The 16,623-nt window shown below is 41.5% G+C and overlaps 2 protein-coding genes across 3 annotated transcripts; one reads left to right on the forward strand and one right to left on the reverse strand.

The window, feature by feature from the left end:
• The first annotated feature begins 2,849 nt into the window (after window positions 1-2,849).
• Window positions 2,850-10,385, forward strand: LOC309712416 (chaperone Ric-8A). Its single transcript, XM_082543171.1, has 14 exons — window positions 2,850-3,091; window positions 3,472-3,566; window positions 3,671-3,718; window positions 4,229-4,246; window positions 4,340-4,429; window positions 4,539-5,146; window positions 5,420-5,555; window positions 5,635-5,823; window positions 5,997-6,091; window positions 6,791-6,941; window positions 7,117-7,212; window positions 8,686-8,830; window positions 9,165-9,438; window positions 9,871-10,385. The coding sequence occupies exons 2-14, from the start codon at window positions 3,477-3,479 to the stop codon at window positions 10,010-10,012; spliced, it is 2,082 nt and encodes a 693-aa protein (XP_082399297.1). The 5' UTR covers window positions 2,850-3,091; window positions 3,472-3,476; the 3' UTR covers window positions 10,013-10,385.
• A 425-nt stretch (window positions 10,386-10,810) lies between these two features.
• irf3 (interferon regulatory factor 3) lies at window positions 10,811-16,508 on the reverse strand. Of its 2 annotated transcripts, none has more exons than XM_082543173.1 (11): window positions 16,266-16,508; window positions 14,665-14,831; window positions 14,307-14,478; window positions 13,895-13,968; window positions 13,715-13,775; window positions 13,544-13,609; window positions 13,180-13,425; window positions 12,861-12,951; window positions 11,930-12,216; window positions 11,720-11,844; window positions 10,811-11,226 (listed from the first exon to the last, which is right to left on the reverse strand). In XM_082543173.1, the coding sequence occupies exons 2-11, from the start codon at window positions 14,827-14,829 to the stop codon at window positions 11,116-11,118; spliced, it is 1,398 nt and encodes a 465-aa protein (XP_082399299.1). In that variant the 5' UTR covers window positions 14,830-14,831; window positions 16,266-16,508; the 3' UTR covers window positions 10,811-11,115. The 2 variants fall into 2 exon arrangements, with proteins under 2 accessions (XP_082399299.1, XP_082399298.1); XM_082543172.1 differs by having other exon boundaries at window positions 13,544-13,612.
• Window positions 16,509-16,623: the final 115 nt, after the last annotated feature.

Here is a 16,623-nt window from a genome sequence, read left to right on the forward strand (position 1 = left end):
TATTGAAAAAACAAAAGTTATATCCAAGATGGCCAACTTCTAAATGGCCACCATGGTCACCACCCATCTTGAGGAGTTTGTCCCCTCACATATACTAATGTGCCACAAACAGGACTTTAATATCACCAACCATTCCCATGTTATTACGGTGTATCCATATAAATGGCCCACCCTGTACAATTACTCCTGTTGTCCTCCTGTCTCCTTCTACACATCTAAATGAATGTGGAACCATTTCAAATCTAGGTAATTGCATTTGGCAGCCAGTAGCTTTTAATAAGAGTAATTATTTAATATTGAGCATGGCTGTGGCCTCAAAGGAATGAATGCTGTTGTACGATGACTGAGTAAGGCAGTAATTTTTCATGCCTCCAACCTACAATTTCTTATATCAGCCTTTAATAATAAAAAAATGATTCAGATTAAGTTTTAGTGAAACACAGTTTAGCACTATAGCCTCAGCAAATTCTTGTTTACATAAATCATATTTATTAGAATTATATTTTTCCCATGGTCATCCATGCCTCCCTAATACATTGGCTCTACACCCCCTGTAGGGGAGCAGCCCCACAGTTTCAGATCCACTGGATTAAAGTAAGTAAAAGTATTTGAAAATTGCTGTTTTCATCCCATTTAGAAGCATTAGGGTCTGTTGCTGTTCCATCCAGAGCAATTTAGAGATCAAAGTATCCTGTATTATTTGACACAGTGTGCAATATTTAAGGTCTCACTCTGTGTTTATTCAAGTAATACTTGATGAGCAGAAGCGTTTCTTCTCTGAGCCTCTGTGAATTTTCAGCCTCACCCACTCCCCTGACCTGTGGGGTCGCTGAAGGGTCAAATATTGATCTTTTTCTTTATATATAAATATGTTCAGTTTAGTATGGCGTATGAACACACCATCCCTTTTTTCTATTATACAGTTGATAATTAGTTTTACCAACTATTGAAGTTCAACTTTATAAACTCCCAGCAGTCTCTGTTACGTTATCTGGAAGTCCTAACATGTCAGCTAAGCTTCACAGACCTCAGCAGAAACAAAACCAATATTACATTATTTGATCATCCAGGCAGATCCTTGAGCCTTAAATGTTCATGCTGAGCTCCTGTTGTCCTCAGGCCATGCTCTGCCAAATTACAAACGTTTAAAAAAAATATGATTATGTCAAAACATAGACAGTTTTGTTGGAATCCTACATGCTTAATGTGAGACCAGGTCCACCATACAGTAAATGCATTCAGGAATCATAGAGGACTTAAGCAGAAAGATTAACTGCAGAAAGAGAGCACACATATAAGATCCACTCTGATAACCAAGTGCAGAGGAAAAAGCAGCGATCCTTGAATATTTCACATTCTTCTCTACTGTTCACTCTCTGAACAGAAGACATAAATTAGTGGAAAGAAGGCATATGAGCTGAGCAGGGTGTGTCTCCTAAAGGTTGGAAAGATGATCTCTGTAGGGCCTTGGTGTCACCAGACAGATGCAGAGTCATTAAATTTTTACACCTATATTCTAACCGTCAGTCACCGTCAGTGAGAGACGCTTGTAAATGACACTCTGTAGCTGCTGACAGCCAGTCTGTAGGTTTCTGATGTGTTTGCTTTGAAAATATTCAGTGAGGCAGATCTGACTTGATGAGACTCAAAAAAAATTCCCTCAAGTGGAATGACCCTACAAGCCTCAGTAGAGGTCGTTTATGTTTAAGCTACATGCGTGTATTGCGACATAGGTGTTAAAAATAAAGCCACAATGTTTGTCTGTGTCAGGACGATTTAGACGTACCCTCCTGGCTCATGTTAATAACTGCTGTTTTCTTTTACTGCTTTTAAAGGTCACTCAGGCCCATTCACCTCTTGTAAAGTCTATATTGTTGATATCCTACTTGTAATTCGTCTTGAAGAAATATGCCTCCACTTCCTACTTGAGAAGACTCCTCTGACATTTCTCCCACTATTTCTGACGTAGCGTGCATCCTGTTGTTGTAAGCCTGCAGCCACCAGTTATCTAGCTCCAGCGCCCAGAGCCTGTTTCCTCTACCGAATGAGTGCAAGAGTACGCATCCTGCCAGGAAAGCCTGTCATTCACTCATGCATCATTGTCTTACAGTTTTCATCTGTCAGGGTGTTCAGGATACTTGGCTGCAAGTGTGTGAAGGTTTCCAGGACACCAGGTGTGACTTAAGTAGGTTATCTAAGCTAAAAACAAACAAAGTGTACTTACTGAAAGAAAACAGAGTTTCACTTGTGTTTCAGTGCAGATTGATTTAACTGTAAGTCATTTGGTACGGAGTATCAATATCTGTGCATTTTGGCCAAGGGAAAGATGCTAAAGTTTACTTTGAATAAATAGATTTTATAATACACAATTGTATCATACATTGTGCCTGTATGAGCTGACTCAACCGGGGGAATTGCGCCATCTTGTGGAAGGAGACAGAATCAGTACTGAAATAAATAGTGCACAAAAATAATAAAAAGTACGGTACATGTACTGTAATTGGGGGTGAATTCAATTAGGAATGTATTGAAATATTTTGCTGAAAGATAAAAGAATACAAATCTTTAACTACAAACTTCCAGAAGTGAATAAACAGTGTCTTTTCCTAATGCATTTCTAACAGTGTTTTAACCATCAGAACCTCCAGCAAGGTTATGCAACAGCACGCCCTAACTGCTTGTTTTAGTGGCTTTCAGCATTTTGAAGAAAATTCTGCTAAAGCTGGACAGAAAGTGAAAGGGCTGTGCAGAATAAGTCTGGCAAACCCATAAAAGGTTAGAGGGTCAACACTGAGAGTTATAAGCTTAGAGTCCATTAGTGGATTATAACCATAAACACTCTCCAACAGGTCTCCTGCATCTCTCTTGGATTAAAGCGAGAGAGACAGAGTGAGAGAGATAGGCTGAGAGAATGAGAGTGCATAGAGAGTGATTGAATTGAGCAAATTCAAAGCTGAACACAGGACTCGGGGCACGTACTTGGAGAAATAAACGCTTGGCGACAACCTGAAGCAAAGTCGGAGCGGTGATTTGGTTTGTCATATTTAAGGTATACAGTTTATCACCTGACTACTATACTGAACTGTGCGAGGTAAGTTCAGCGAAGCACGGTAATCTATCTGCAGATTTTATGTGTGTGTGTAGTGTTGATGTCAGTGCCTGCTATATAAAAGATACAGATTCACTTTAACTGCTAAGGAATCCTTCATCAGTGATCAGTTATGTGGTAGCTGTGAAGATGAAGTGAAAGGATGAGCAGCTGTCATTTCATTTCATATTTAGTGGGTTTTATTTTATATTCTGGATGAACAACAGACCGAATGTGTGCTATTCTATTGTGTATTTATGGTTTCTTTCTGTTTGACAATACATAACCTCTGCCATGACCATCGTCATTGTTGTGTAACTTTCATTTTGTTCTGCCCTAAATTGTCTGTGGGTGTGTGTGTGCGTGCTTGTGTGTGTGTTTAGGAAGCATGAACGTGGACATCGAGGGGATAATCCAGTGCATCAAGCAGGGAGATGAGAATGGTGTTCAGATAAGGCTGCAGGAGTTCAACAAAGAGGTGACGCGACACAGAAGCTTGTGTATTTCTCACAAGTTCTAATGCTGCTCATGACACTGTTTTTCTGTTTTTGTGTGTGTGTGTCATTATTTCTCTTCCTGTAGTATGCCCAGTGTTTCTTCTTTGACACAGAGGAGAGGGAAAGACGGAGAGTAAGTCTGTTTATGTTGCTGCACCAGAAGGAAAGTTTACAGGCATAAACCCACGTCCTCCTGGTGCTCCTTATAACGTCACCTTATTCCCTCTCACGGCACACCTCCGACTTATCCGCCCCTCCCCACCCCTACACACTCCAATCTATGATTAGTAATTCTGCTGTATCAGTTGTCTCTGATCCTCTCTCCTTGCCTGCTCAGGCAGATTGAATCCAGACAGAGTGACTGAATAATTGTCTGGGTTAGAAAAACTTCTAATTACCTTCAAATTAATAAATATGTTATGATATCCTTCACTGTCCCCTGTTAATTGATTGTCATTCCCAGCAAAGATAACCTTTCTTTTGGGTTAGGAATGACCTCATCCCATCAGTAAATTGCTCCTAAGCTTTGTAAATAGGTTTTTAGGGAAAATGCCATACTGTGAACTTGTAGAAGGACTTCTAACAGCACTATTTCCTCTCTCTTCTGCTACATTTCCTGTCTAATGGATGACCATCTCTTAAGCAAAGGCGACTAGAAGAGGTAGGGTTTTGCCACAGTTTAGAAGTAATTAAGCACTGCACATGAAAAGTACCGTAAAGAAATCCAGTAATCCTTGTTGCACTGTTTTACTAGTTCAGGAAGAATAAAGTGAGGGACTACACTGATTCTGACTCGGACTTGGACGAGTACGACCTGGAGGATCGAGGACTCATCCTCAGACAGGTGATCCGATGCTGTCACTCTCTGCTTGCCCAGATGTGATATTCTTAGTCCTTGTAAAAGTTATTATTATGATAAATTCCTGCAAACATGTTTCTGCTCCTGTTCTCAGAATTTAGGTGTTGTCCTTGTGAGGTTCATAAGGACGGAAGTCAAATGTCACCTGTTGAGAGTATGCCTACGCACCCTGAGGATCCTGTCCCGGGACCAAAAGGTCTTGGGGCCTTTGGTGACCGACAGCGCCCTCCTGACTCTGGCCAAACTAGCCGGGCTGACCACAAGTGACATCAGTGATGAAGTCAGCGACCCCGACTCTGATTTCTACGATAACATCATTGCCTCTCTCACCGAAACCAAAGTGCTGCAGGGTCACACTAATGAGGATGAAGCTGAAGCTGAAACTAACGACCAAAACGAGGAGCCGCCGGCCTTCGACGAGGATGCCAAAAGCGACATCAGCATCACCAACAGCGGCGATTTGGACAGCATCAGCTGGTTTGGGAGCCACAGGACGAGCATCAACGAACTGCACAGAGGTGGGACGCATCACAGGGTCCTGGAGCGAGGGCGGAGGGACCGCAGAGAGAGTAAGATGGATGTGGAGGAGGAGGTGGAGGAGTTGGAGTCCGGAGAGGAGGCAAAGAGAAAAGAGGCCATGAAGGTGTTGTGTAACGTGGTGTACAACAGCGCCTGGGCACAGGAAAGGTTCAGTGCTCTCAGGTAGGCTCGGCATGCACACACAATCGCATCAGTTCCCATAAACTGTGTAATTTTCAGCAGCTTATAATAATCGCAAAGCACCTAAAAAACATATATTCGCTTATTTATACCTGTGAAAGCAACAATTCTCATGCCTGGTAAAGGTTATTATGACAAATAGAAGGACAGGGGACTGAAACAGTGCTATCCCAAGGACAGTGTCATTCTCACTTGCAATAAGCTGCATTTGGCTTCATCTGGAAAGTTCACATCTATCTCCTTTGTTTCCATCAGGCTCATGTGTGGCCTCATAGAGCGCGTATCATCCAGTGTCAGCTGGTCGAATCCCTCTAGTGCTCAGTTTTATGAACTGCGCTTCATGTTCCTCATGACTGCACTCCGGCCAGAGCTCAGCACCCAGCTTAAACAGGTCGCACGATGTCATATAGTCCAAAGTTATTCCTGTTTTACTCCTCATTACTGCCCTCACACTGATTATTCTCTTCCAGGAGGGAGGGGTTTCCATCCTCACAGCAGCCTTGGAGAGCTGCCTGGAGGTGCAGTGGAAGGACCAGTATGAGTGCGTCTTGGACCCACAGACACAGCCCATCTCTCTGGAAACCTCTCAGCGCGTCACAGAGATCCTCAAAATTCTCTTCAATATCACGCACAGCACCCACAAGCAGGACCCAAGTGAGGTGTGTGTAAAGGCCCTCGCATTTTTCAGAAGCTTTGCTTTCGTGTTTACTTTTTACAGGAGTTTTAATACAACATATATGTTATCAGTCAAATATGCAATCATATAAAAGCTAAATGTGCGAAAGAACAGGACAGTTGAAGAGGCATTAGCTGCGTCTGTGCCTTTAATCAGGATGATGCGGCTCTGTACCGACACCTGGTGGCGATCCTGCGCCTCTGTCTGCTGAGGAAGTGTCTCCTGTCAGAAGACACAGATGAACTGCAGGGGTGAGCACAACGTGACAAAACCCAAGCTGTGAAAATATTCAGGCTTGATAATCTCATAATTTACTATCGTGCAATTGTAACACATACTGTGCAGTTATAATTGATTTAAACGATGGACTATAAAATTAGATATAAACCTTCAGAAATTCATTAGGGGTTGCAAAATCACTTTCATGCAGAAGCACTATTTTTAATAACATTTGAAGCAACAAGGATGAGTCTATAATTATGAGTTTAATAACATGCACCCTCCTCTTGCTTGCTTATTTGAGACTTCCAGATAGATTGAATGTTCAGCTGCAGGTCTGATTAAAATCCCAAGTATATATAGAAATCAATGCCTTTTTATTAGGTCTAGATATAATTCCAATAATAGTGTATTTTGAGTAGCATTTGTTATCATTTTGGATGAAACAGTGTATAATCCATCCAGCCAAACAACACCAAATGTTTAAAGGGGGATCTGCTCTGATCATTTTCAGCTCCTTTTTATTTTCAGGTTGTATTGGAGTAGCTTTGCATGGTTCACTGTTCAAAATAACCCTTATTTATCACAGGGATTACTTGCACATACACTGACCTCCAGTCTAACAGTATATGTCTAAAAAAAACAAGGAAAAGCAGAGCAGGGAATAGGTTTTCCCCGCTCTCTTCTATCAACACTCACTCCTTTGCCGTGACCTTCTCTCACTCCCGCAGTCACACAGTGAACCTGTTGTCAGCGCTTCCTCTGCAGTGTCTCGATGTGTTGCTGACGGTGCCTCTGGAGCCAGATTCAGAGCAGTGCAAGGGGGTCAACATGGACTGCGTCCACACCCTGCTGATGTTCATGGAGAGACGCCTGGAGGCGGTGAGGGAGTAGAAAAGAGTTCTGTTTGTAGAGTCATTTCTGATCCATTTGTGTGTTTGTGAGGGTTTTTTTTTTCTCAGTGATTTGTTCTTAAAGTTTATATTTTGCAGCGTGAAAAAGGGAGCAGCTGGTATTACGGAAATAACGGAGAGGATTTGTTTTATGTGCTTTTCAGGGAGATAAGATCAAAGAGAAGCTGACACCAATCCTCAATCTGCTGACGGAGAGCTGCAGGGCTCACAGAGAAACACGGCACTACATCAGAAAATATGTAATATACGACACCTCAGAGATAGCTCCTGTGTTTAGCTTTTTGATGTTTTGATGCCAAAATATTTGTAGCACGTTTAATGTCTAGTATGCTTTTGATCATTTGCATGTAACCAACCAACACCTGACCTGTGCAGGCCTGGACTCTATAAGACTGAAGACTATAAGATACTTGTAGTATTCATAGTACTGTGCAAAGTCTTGAGACACCCCTCGCTTCTATATATATTGCTGGAAAAAAAACTGCAAATACAGTATAAACAGAGTTAGTACAATTCTATGACCACTTTTATCCTTCAACACAGCCTGAACTCTCTTAGGTAGCTTTCTTGTAATTTCTTACAGTAGTATTCAGGGTTAGTTCTCTAAAAAAAAGTTCTTCTTTGGATGTTGGCTGTCTTTTGTTTTGTTCTATGTAAAGATGATACGACACTGCCTCAGTAACATTGAGGTCCGGGCTCTGGGGAGGCCAATCCATGTACTGGCAGTGTGTTTGGGATCGTTGTCATGGTGAAAAATGAAGCTATTGCCAATCAGGTGTTTTGCAGATTGCATTGTATGGTGAATGAAAATCTGATGGCACTTGCCTGATTTATAATTTCATCACTTTTGATAGGATCCCCCAACACCACTGACTGAAAAGCAACCCAAAACCATGAACTGGCCTCCCAGTTTTGAAGATGCATGTTAACACTGACTGTTGCACATCGCTCCTGACCTCCTCGTACATACTGAGGACAATTTGAACCAGACAAGTTTACAACTTCCTCTTCTGTTCTCCATTTGTCCAGTTTCCTTGAATGCACACCATGCTGAGATGTGCCACGTTTTTGGATAACTGTCTTTGAGAATCACCATGTTGGTGCAAAATACTATTTTATGCCGGTCCAGCTGTGTTACCTTTGGGATTTTTATAGATACAAAAGAAAGTAGCACCAATTGTATGTTTTGGTGACAGGTTGCTAAAGATCCAGTTTAAACTGGTTCATCCTATGAGTTAGATCCCTTTTTTTATGCTTCAGTAATTCATTGTTCAGTGTTAAGTGGCTTAATGAGCACAATACATGTTTCTCTGTAATGGTCAGGTACAAGGGTGGAGCTAAAAGTGAGTGAAAAAACAGCCAATGTTTAAAGAAAAACTAAAAAGACTTTTTTTTTTTTAAAAGCGGTTGCTGAAGACTTTAGCACAAAGACAGCAGATCCTTTAATTCCGGGAAGATGTGCGTTGGCAGACTTGTTCCAGCTCATCCCTAAACACCCTTCTCCTCCCTCCAACACACTGACTATGAGAAAGGATATTTCATTATATATTTGATTTGTCTCAGACTTTGAAATCCATCATTGTTTTGAGGTTAACGGCACATTTTGCTTCATTTGCAAGCATCAGAATGGTCTCGCTCATATTTATTTAAAAAAGAAGAAGAAACAAAACACATTAAAGAAAATTAAAGCTATAATGTGTCGCCATCATTAGATCCTGCCTCCTCTGAGAAACGTATCACAGAGGCCAGAGGAAGGCACCACAGTGAAGAGCCGTCTGATTCGTCTTATGACTCATCTGGACACAGACCTCAAACACTGTGCCGCTGACCTCATCTTTGTCCTCTGCAAGGAAAATGGTAAGAAGAAGCAATATGTGGATTAATAAAAATAGGGTGAAGTTACAGTCTGGTCATAAAAATAGAAAAATGCATATTGAAATGATCAGATGGTATTTAAACAACGGGCGTCATTAGTTTTTATTGTGCTTTAAAAAAAACTCTTATTACCTTTTAGATATTTGTGTTTATGTCTTTATTATTATTTTATGTAGTCTTGATAGTCATGTTTGTTTTGATTATATACATTATTTTAAATCTAATCTGTGAATGCAGTGGTGCTGAAATGTTTTGTAGCTCTTTCTGTATTTTTTCTTTCGTGCCTTATTGAGAACACCAACGCTTCTTTTCCTAGTGAGCCGTTTTGTGAAGTATACGGGTTACGGTAACGCAGCAGGTCTGCTGGCCACCAGGGGGCTCCTGGGAGGCCAGGGGCCCAGGACCTCTGATACCCAGTACTCCAGCGACTCTGATTCAGACACCGAGGAGTACCGGCAGGTCAAAGACCGCATCAACCCAGTGACGGGGCGGGTGGAGGCAGAGCAGCCAGACCCTATGGAGGGCATGACAGAGGAGGAGAAGGAGGAGGAGGCCAAGAGGCTGATCATGCTCTTCAACAAGCTGTCCAGGTAAGCAAAACGTCAAAAAGCTACAAACATGAGAGATACACAAAAGTCTCAGATACTTCTAATGAATACAGTAAACGTCAACTGATTCCCACCACACCACAGCAAAAGTTTACAGAATTTAATTTATTAAGGTACAAATACAGAGTTGCAATAAAAGTGTCGAGCAGACTGTACATGTGTATATAACCAAAAGCTAATTCCAGCGCATAATCTGCAGCGTCTCAATGTGTTGCTGCAGAGGAAGTTCTTTGATGAGCATTAATGGGTCAAGTAGTCATTAAAAATGTATACTGGTAAGAAACAGTAAGGTCTGTAAAACTCAAGTGTTCCTCTTGTTCTTGCATAATACAGCAGATTGATGGTAAATTACACAGTTAGGCTGTTAAAGCTCATGCTGGTGATCAAATCACCTGCATCTCGTGTATTTTACAGAGACAACATCATCCAGCCGATGGGAGTGGATGAAGAGGGGAAGCTCGTCCCAATGTCAGGACTGAAGGAAAATCCTCTCTCTGAGGAGGCGAGGTCTGAGTCAGAGAATGACGGAGAAACAGAGGAAGGAGACAAGGACTGATTTCTGTTCATCAGTTTGTTCAGTTTATCGATATTACTTTGTAAACATTTCACTTGTACAGGTCATCAGTGGAAAAGATGTGTTGTGTCTCTATGGGTGGTGTGAAAAGACAGAGCGATGTAGTTCTCGACCAAACAGAGTCGTGCTGAGAGAGAATAAATTCAAGAAAGGATATTTAAAAAAAGAAAAACCTAGACAAAAAAACCAAAGGTAATTTCACACTTCTTCTTCTTTTGACTCAGACTGGCAGCGTAGAGCAGCAATACAGTTACGTGTGACATCGCAATGGTGAAAAGGCCATTTTGATCATGTAGTAGATTCAGCAGAGGAATGCTACCCATTAATGTTTCAATAAAGTTTTCAAAACAAATAATCTCCGGTATCGATCAGTGTGGTTATCTGCACAGCACGCTGATGTGTCGTAGCACATGACATCTGCTGAGGTGTATGTTCCTCATATTAAGCTAATAATGTCAAAAAAGCTCCAGATGCTCTGGCTACATCTGCACTGCTAAAATCAGCTTGTATATTTATTTTTATCTGTGGCTCTGTTGTATTCAAGGCACTAATGCCAATTTCACTTTGTTGTATTACACTTTAGCAGGGGGTTTGTTACCAGGTTGCACTTGTTCACCCCTTAACACATTAATTTCACGGCATTAGGCCGATTATTATAACAAATAAGTTCATGAGCAGGAAAACTTGCAGCTTATGGGTGGTGTTTCACTTTGACTGCCATTAAGACTCAGTTTAAAAGAGGAAAAGTGAAGCTTAAAAAGAGGAGGAGGGCACAAAATGTTAAATGAGTGAAAGTCATGTCTCTTTACCTGAGTGACATCAGCTCATTACTGTAAAAATGTGATCTTGATTTTCAGTAACAACCCTGATCATGTCCCTGTGACTTGTTTTAAAATCCTAAGATAGAAATCAGTGCACACTTAGTCTCCATACAGTATAAGTCAGACCGTTTGATCCCGGGTGAAGTACAAACCAACACAGTACCAGTGTCATTATTAAACATTATTCACAAACATAACTGAGATGTTTTAAGAAGCCAAGATTAAAAATCTCAAATTAGTAAAACAGCCACCGCTTCCAAATGTTCAGTACTCCATCATCTCCTCCAGGGACATCTGCAGCTCTACAGACTTCAGGGAAGAGGCGCCGTTTTCAACAGCCATGTTCTTGAGTAACTCCATCGAAGTCAGGCACACCTGAGCAGAGAAAATAAATAAGGAGCGGGAGTCAGGCGCGAGTGCAAAGGCGACGCGTTTGAGCTCGACGGTAGCAGTGAAATCAGAGAAAGGTCGAGCAATGAGACGCGTCAAGCTGGTTTCTTTGAGAAACTTTTTATATAAAGCTTTTGATTTCTCAGTGTGCCGTCCTGTGTGGAGGCTGAGGAGAAGGACGAAAAGAAAAAAAAGCTTTTACACCTGAAGGATCAGCTGTCAGCGCCGGTATTCAGGCTTTGTTCCCTTTGTGCTGTTAATCAATACTGAGGCAAAATTGCCTCTTCAAAAGTGCTGCTGAGTACGGCTCCCTCCTCGTGAGAGGGCAATTTTAGAGGTTGATCGCTCATGAAATTTAATACAAGTTTGTGCAGCAGAAAGGGGGAAAAAATCTCTGCCTATTTGAAATACTGCTTAGAGGTCTGTGAGAGCACAGCACTGTATGCATGTTTTAAATAATTTCAGAAAGTTTCCTCACCTCCACTGCGATGAGTTTTTTCTCCAAAGGCTTGCATTGTGGGTCGGGCCACTTTTCCCCAATACAGAAGAACAGGGAGCAGGGAGCGCACTCTTTAGCATTCCCCTCAATGAAGTCCTTTATTCCTAAGCAGACAGGAGACGATACATAAAAAACTGTACCTAAAGCCACTAAATTCACAAAAGCTCCAAAATAATTCCTCTTACCTACCTCGCACAAAGTCCGTGAACTTGTAAAGAACCTGAGGATGTTTAGAAATCTCTTGGGGTTGTCTGCTCTGGTCAAATTTGCAGAAGCTCCAGAAAGCTTTGCTTTCCCCCCGTCGCTGGCTGTAGACCACTTGGCCCGACACGCCAACCTCCAAGCCATCACCCAGCATGTCCAGAATCCGCTGGGTGAGGCTGGCTTGGTTTTGATCCACCATGGCTCCGGGACTTGGCAGGGAGACTATAGTGAGGCCTGACTCACGATCCAAAACTGTCCCATTGAGATCAGTACTGATGTGAATACAAGCATTTCTATATTTCAGTTATCGGAGAAAATCGCTGAGTTTAAAACAGTCGCATTTGCTAGAGGCTGTTTTGTGTTTTTTTAATCAAAGATATCAGCAATGAAAAATCCTGCAATATATAAACTATAATTAGTTATAAGTTAAACAGACCACGTTATATTCAGTATTGCTGTTTTCACTGCAGTTGTTGCACTGATGCTAAGTTGAAACACAGCAGTATGGTTACAGAAGTAAACAGTGCATAACGACAATAAAGATTGTTGAATCTTGAACTTTGAAGGCAAAAATTGCATACTGTGATTTTAGAGATTACATTTTCAGTCCTTATTCTAAGCTCTGTTCCCTCAAAATGCTTTGCCTGGTGAAGGGGAACTTGGCTGAATAAATAAATCATTACATTTAAAAAAATTACTGAGCTTTAGAGGTGGGAGGATTTCTTTTCTCTTTTTTTTAAAGGAAAGACAAAGTGGTACTCATGCCTTCATGCTAATGTAAACTCCTGATCTCAGATAGAAAAAACAGTAGCATCTCCCTCAGTTTGTCCCTCTAGGAACGAGAATAAGGAAGCAAGTTTTACAGTATATTTGAACTGGAACTGCTGAGCATTTGTCGCGTTCATTTTGATGTTACCTGTAGACCAAGCGCACTCCAGCCTCATTCTCAACCATCTGCTCCAAAACCTTCACCCCTCTGTAGTACACAGATATCTTGAATTGAGTCCCTGTGGATTCAGAGACAGTGGAAGTGTATGAGGAAAGGTGCTTACAGTTCCACTCTGTCCCTGCTATTCACATTGTCAGGGCGCTTTGTATATAAGTCCCTGTTAAACACGTTCCATTTGAATACTGTGTGTGCTGGATGTCATTTCAGAGTGTCTGTGTAAAAATCCCCATTTGTCTGATACAGCAGCATAGCATCCCACCCCCACCCACCCCCTTCTCCAACTTACTGAAATTATCTCCATCGCTGGTCTTTTGCATTGTCTGTAGGAACTGTGCCGCCAACTGCTCATCATAGGCCCCTCCCTCAGCTCCCCCAATTGGATGTGCTGGTTGCTCAGGCAACCCAGCTTCAGTAACTGCACCCTCATACATTACTGGATACTGCTGTTGCCCAGGCAACGGGTGTCCACCAATCGCAACCTGATTCTGCAGCTGCTGTTGCTCGGGAGGAGGCTCAAAGCCTGCGGTGCCCTCTGTGGAAAAGTTGGAGAAACTGAACCAGCTTGTAGAAAAGTACCTCAGATACTCTTTGTTTTCTGCTCTGACTGCAGCAGCGAGGAGGAAAATGATAAGCAGAGCTGATAAGCCTACCTGCTTCAGGGCTGATGTTCATTCCTCTGAGACACTCCTGGAGAATATCCGGGCTGGCAGCAGATTCTGCTGGCAGATATGGACCAGACACATTCAGATGGCGATTGTCGCTAATAAGCGCCAGACTAATGTTCCCCTTCTAAATCCAATGAAAAAGGCAATTGCTCTCACCCAAAAACACAGCGCCTTCTGGAAGTAAGAGACATCCTTCTAAACACTGGATGTCCTGGGTCTGGGATAACACCGACACACATCTTATTCACTTACATCAATACCCAGCATTTCAGCAATACCTCTTTTTTGTTGCCATCTGTCCTCTTACAGGTAAACAATCCAACAGAGCAGTCTCACCTCTTGAATGGAAATGCCCAGATCTGCAAACAAATCAGCCCCATCTTGCTCCTGGGATCCAGCACAAGAGTTAGCTTCAGGAGTGAAAACATGCATTTTTTTTATTTTCTGAGAAACATGTCTAGTTAGAGATACAGAGACATGAGTGTATGCAAAATGTGCTGCACGGACAGACAGGAACTGAGCATGCGGTGCAAAACTGCATTATCAGATTTAAATTGCAAATGCAATATGAAGTTGATTGATTGCAGTTATAAAATGAGTAAAAAGCAGAACATCCTGCTGATCTTTTTTTTCTGTGCATTTTGAGTGCCAAACAGCAGAGTTTTTTGAAATAAGCAAACAATTTCTTTGAATTGAATTTGCTTTCTATCCACTGTAGTTAAGATCCAAATGGTCAGCGGGTCCTCACCTTTTGACGTTGACTCGTCCGGCCACTGAAAGACTTTATGGGGGTTAGCGGCATCATTCTTGTTGTCATCCACCATTTTGAAGCCTTTAGCTCGTAGGGCGCTGCGGAAGTTCCTCTTCCAGACTGAGGGGTCTCCATTAGCCCGGCCGCTGCCGCTCACCTCCGCCCAGGCCTGCGGGGCAAAACCAGGATGAAAGCCGGAAGAAACTCCTGATGTGAACAGACTAAAGACTAACAAAGAACGGATTAGTGGACAAAGAATGAGATAAGCAGAAGATGGACGGATAGCTGATATCAAATTCATGCTCATGACTGGTTTCTATTAGATTGTCATGTCATGTCAGCCCTTGATGGCTACCTTAAAGATGAGAATGTCAGTGTTAGAGGAGTCCTGTCTCAAAGCGTGTTTCCACGGGATGCAGAACTTTGTTTGCTCTGGGTTTGTCCACTGGACACCAGGATACTTGTTGCTGTTAATCTGTTCCTGCAGCCACGGGATGAGCAGTGGTTTCGAATGAGCCATTTCTACAATAAGACAAAATATAACGTGCATCACTGCCTGACGTACAGCTTACTGATCCTGTACTCTTTTGCTATCATACGAACAATCACTTGGATGTGATGTAGGCTATTCCTTCATTCAGGCAGTTCATTAAAATAGCTCGTCTGTACTGGAGGTTAGAGCTATATAATTATTTATATACAGACAAATTTAATAGCCCACCAATCATAAAAAGAAGAAAACAAACAAAAAAATAATAATGAGGAAATCTCTCAAAAACTGACTCATATTTATTTAGTAAACAACAAACTGAATTCACGTTTTTATATCCAAATTTGAATCGGCACACTGGTCCTCTCTGAGAAGTCAGAAATTAATAAAGCATAAAAAACACAAGTCATTTTTCATTCAGGAATGAAAGTAAATAACTGTAATTTTGCATCTTAATCCAAAAATAATAATTTACTGTCCTACTTTTGCTGCTTTCTTTTGTAAAACAGTACATTTTAAAAATCATACATAAGAACAATTTATATTATTACAGTAAAAATATGATTTTGATTAAAGAGCGCAGACTTGTTGATGAAATTTACAGAAATATAAAAAAAAATACATATATTGGTAATTACCAGTATTTTGGCATAAACCTTACATTGAGTAGTGCTCTAACAAATTTGTCAAGAACAGTATATTCATATTTATTTATAATTAATTTTCTTGTTTAGATTATGCATTCATTTGAACTATATTTCCATGCTTGCCTGCAGATGGTGCTATTTAGTCACATCTCATGCAACAACAGCAAAAAAAGTAATCTATAACTGACACTATTATATTAGCATTAGTGAGTTAACAGAAAAAAGGGGCCAAGTTAAATGAAGGTTTCATTTAGACGATCAAATATGCATTAGATTATCAAAAGTTTAAGAAGAAACCTGAGCACGAACATCCGGATGTCAGGAAAGCTGTCGTGCAGCTGGGACGATTACAGGTTTTTATTGCCAATTTTCAATTGCATGAAAGAGGAAGCGGGCACATAGACAACAGCTGTTCAGCAACAGTAGAAACGGTTTCATTATAAAGATTAATTAACTAATTAACGACATAACTTACGATAATATAAAATAGTATTAAAGTGTAGTAATACTAAACACTGTGTTTATAATGTATTAAAGTGTAATGTAATATATGGAAGTATTTATATAATCCTAAAAATCTTCCACACAGCATTTATTTTCACAATAACAGTTATTTAGACTGGTCTTGTTGTTTAACTGTCGTCAAAGTAGAGCATAAGCGGTTCTTACAGCTGCCTGAACCAAAGATATTCAAGTGCAAACACTCCAGGATCGAAAACGAGTACAGTCTTTGAACGATGCTGTAGTCATAGTAGTAACCTTTGTATTAATGCCACTCTGGGACAGCGGTGCCAGGGCTAACAACAAAAACTCTCCCACCTTCAGTGCTGACGTTTCAGTCGGTGCAGGTGAGGGTTGACTTCAAAGTCAGAGCGTTTCCCGGGTGCAGAAATCAGTACAGTGACGGCTGTACGGTAGCTGTGTGTCGTGTCACCTGAAGCTGTGCTCCAAACTGTCACATACCGTCCCCGCCGCAGATACTTTAAACACTGCCCTGAGTGCGGCTGCTTTCCGGCTAACAAGCCTTTCTCGGGAAACTCCGAGTTCACGGTTTCGTTTTCCAGATGTGACGTCAGCAATGGGTTCATACCAGCTGGTCCCGCTAGGAGGGGTTACACACACACACACACACACACACACACACACACACACTCTCTCTCATTGGCATAATGCACAT

The sequence above is a fragment of the Aulonocara stuartgranti genome (assembly GCF_965226115.1).
Source record: "Aulonocara stuartgranti genome assembly, chromosome: 8".
Lineage (NCBI taxonomy): Eukaryota > Metazoa > Chordata > Actinopteri > Cichliformes > Cichlidae > Aulonocara > Aulonocara stuartgranti.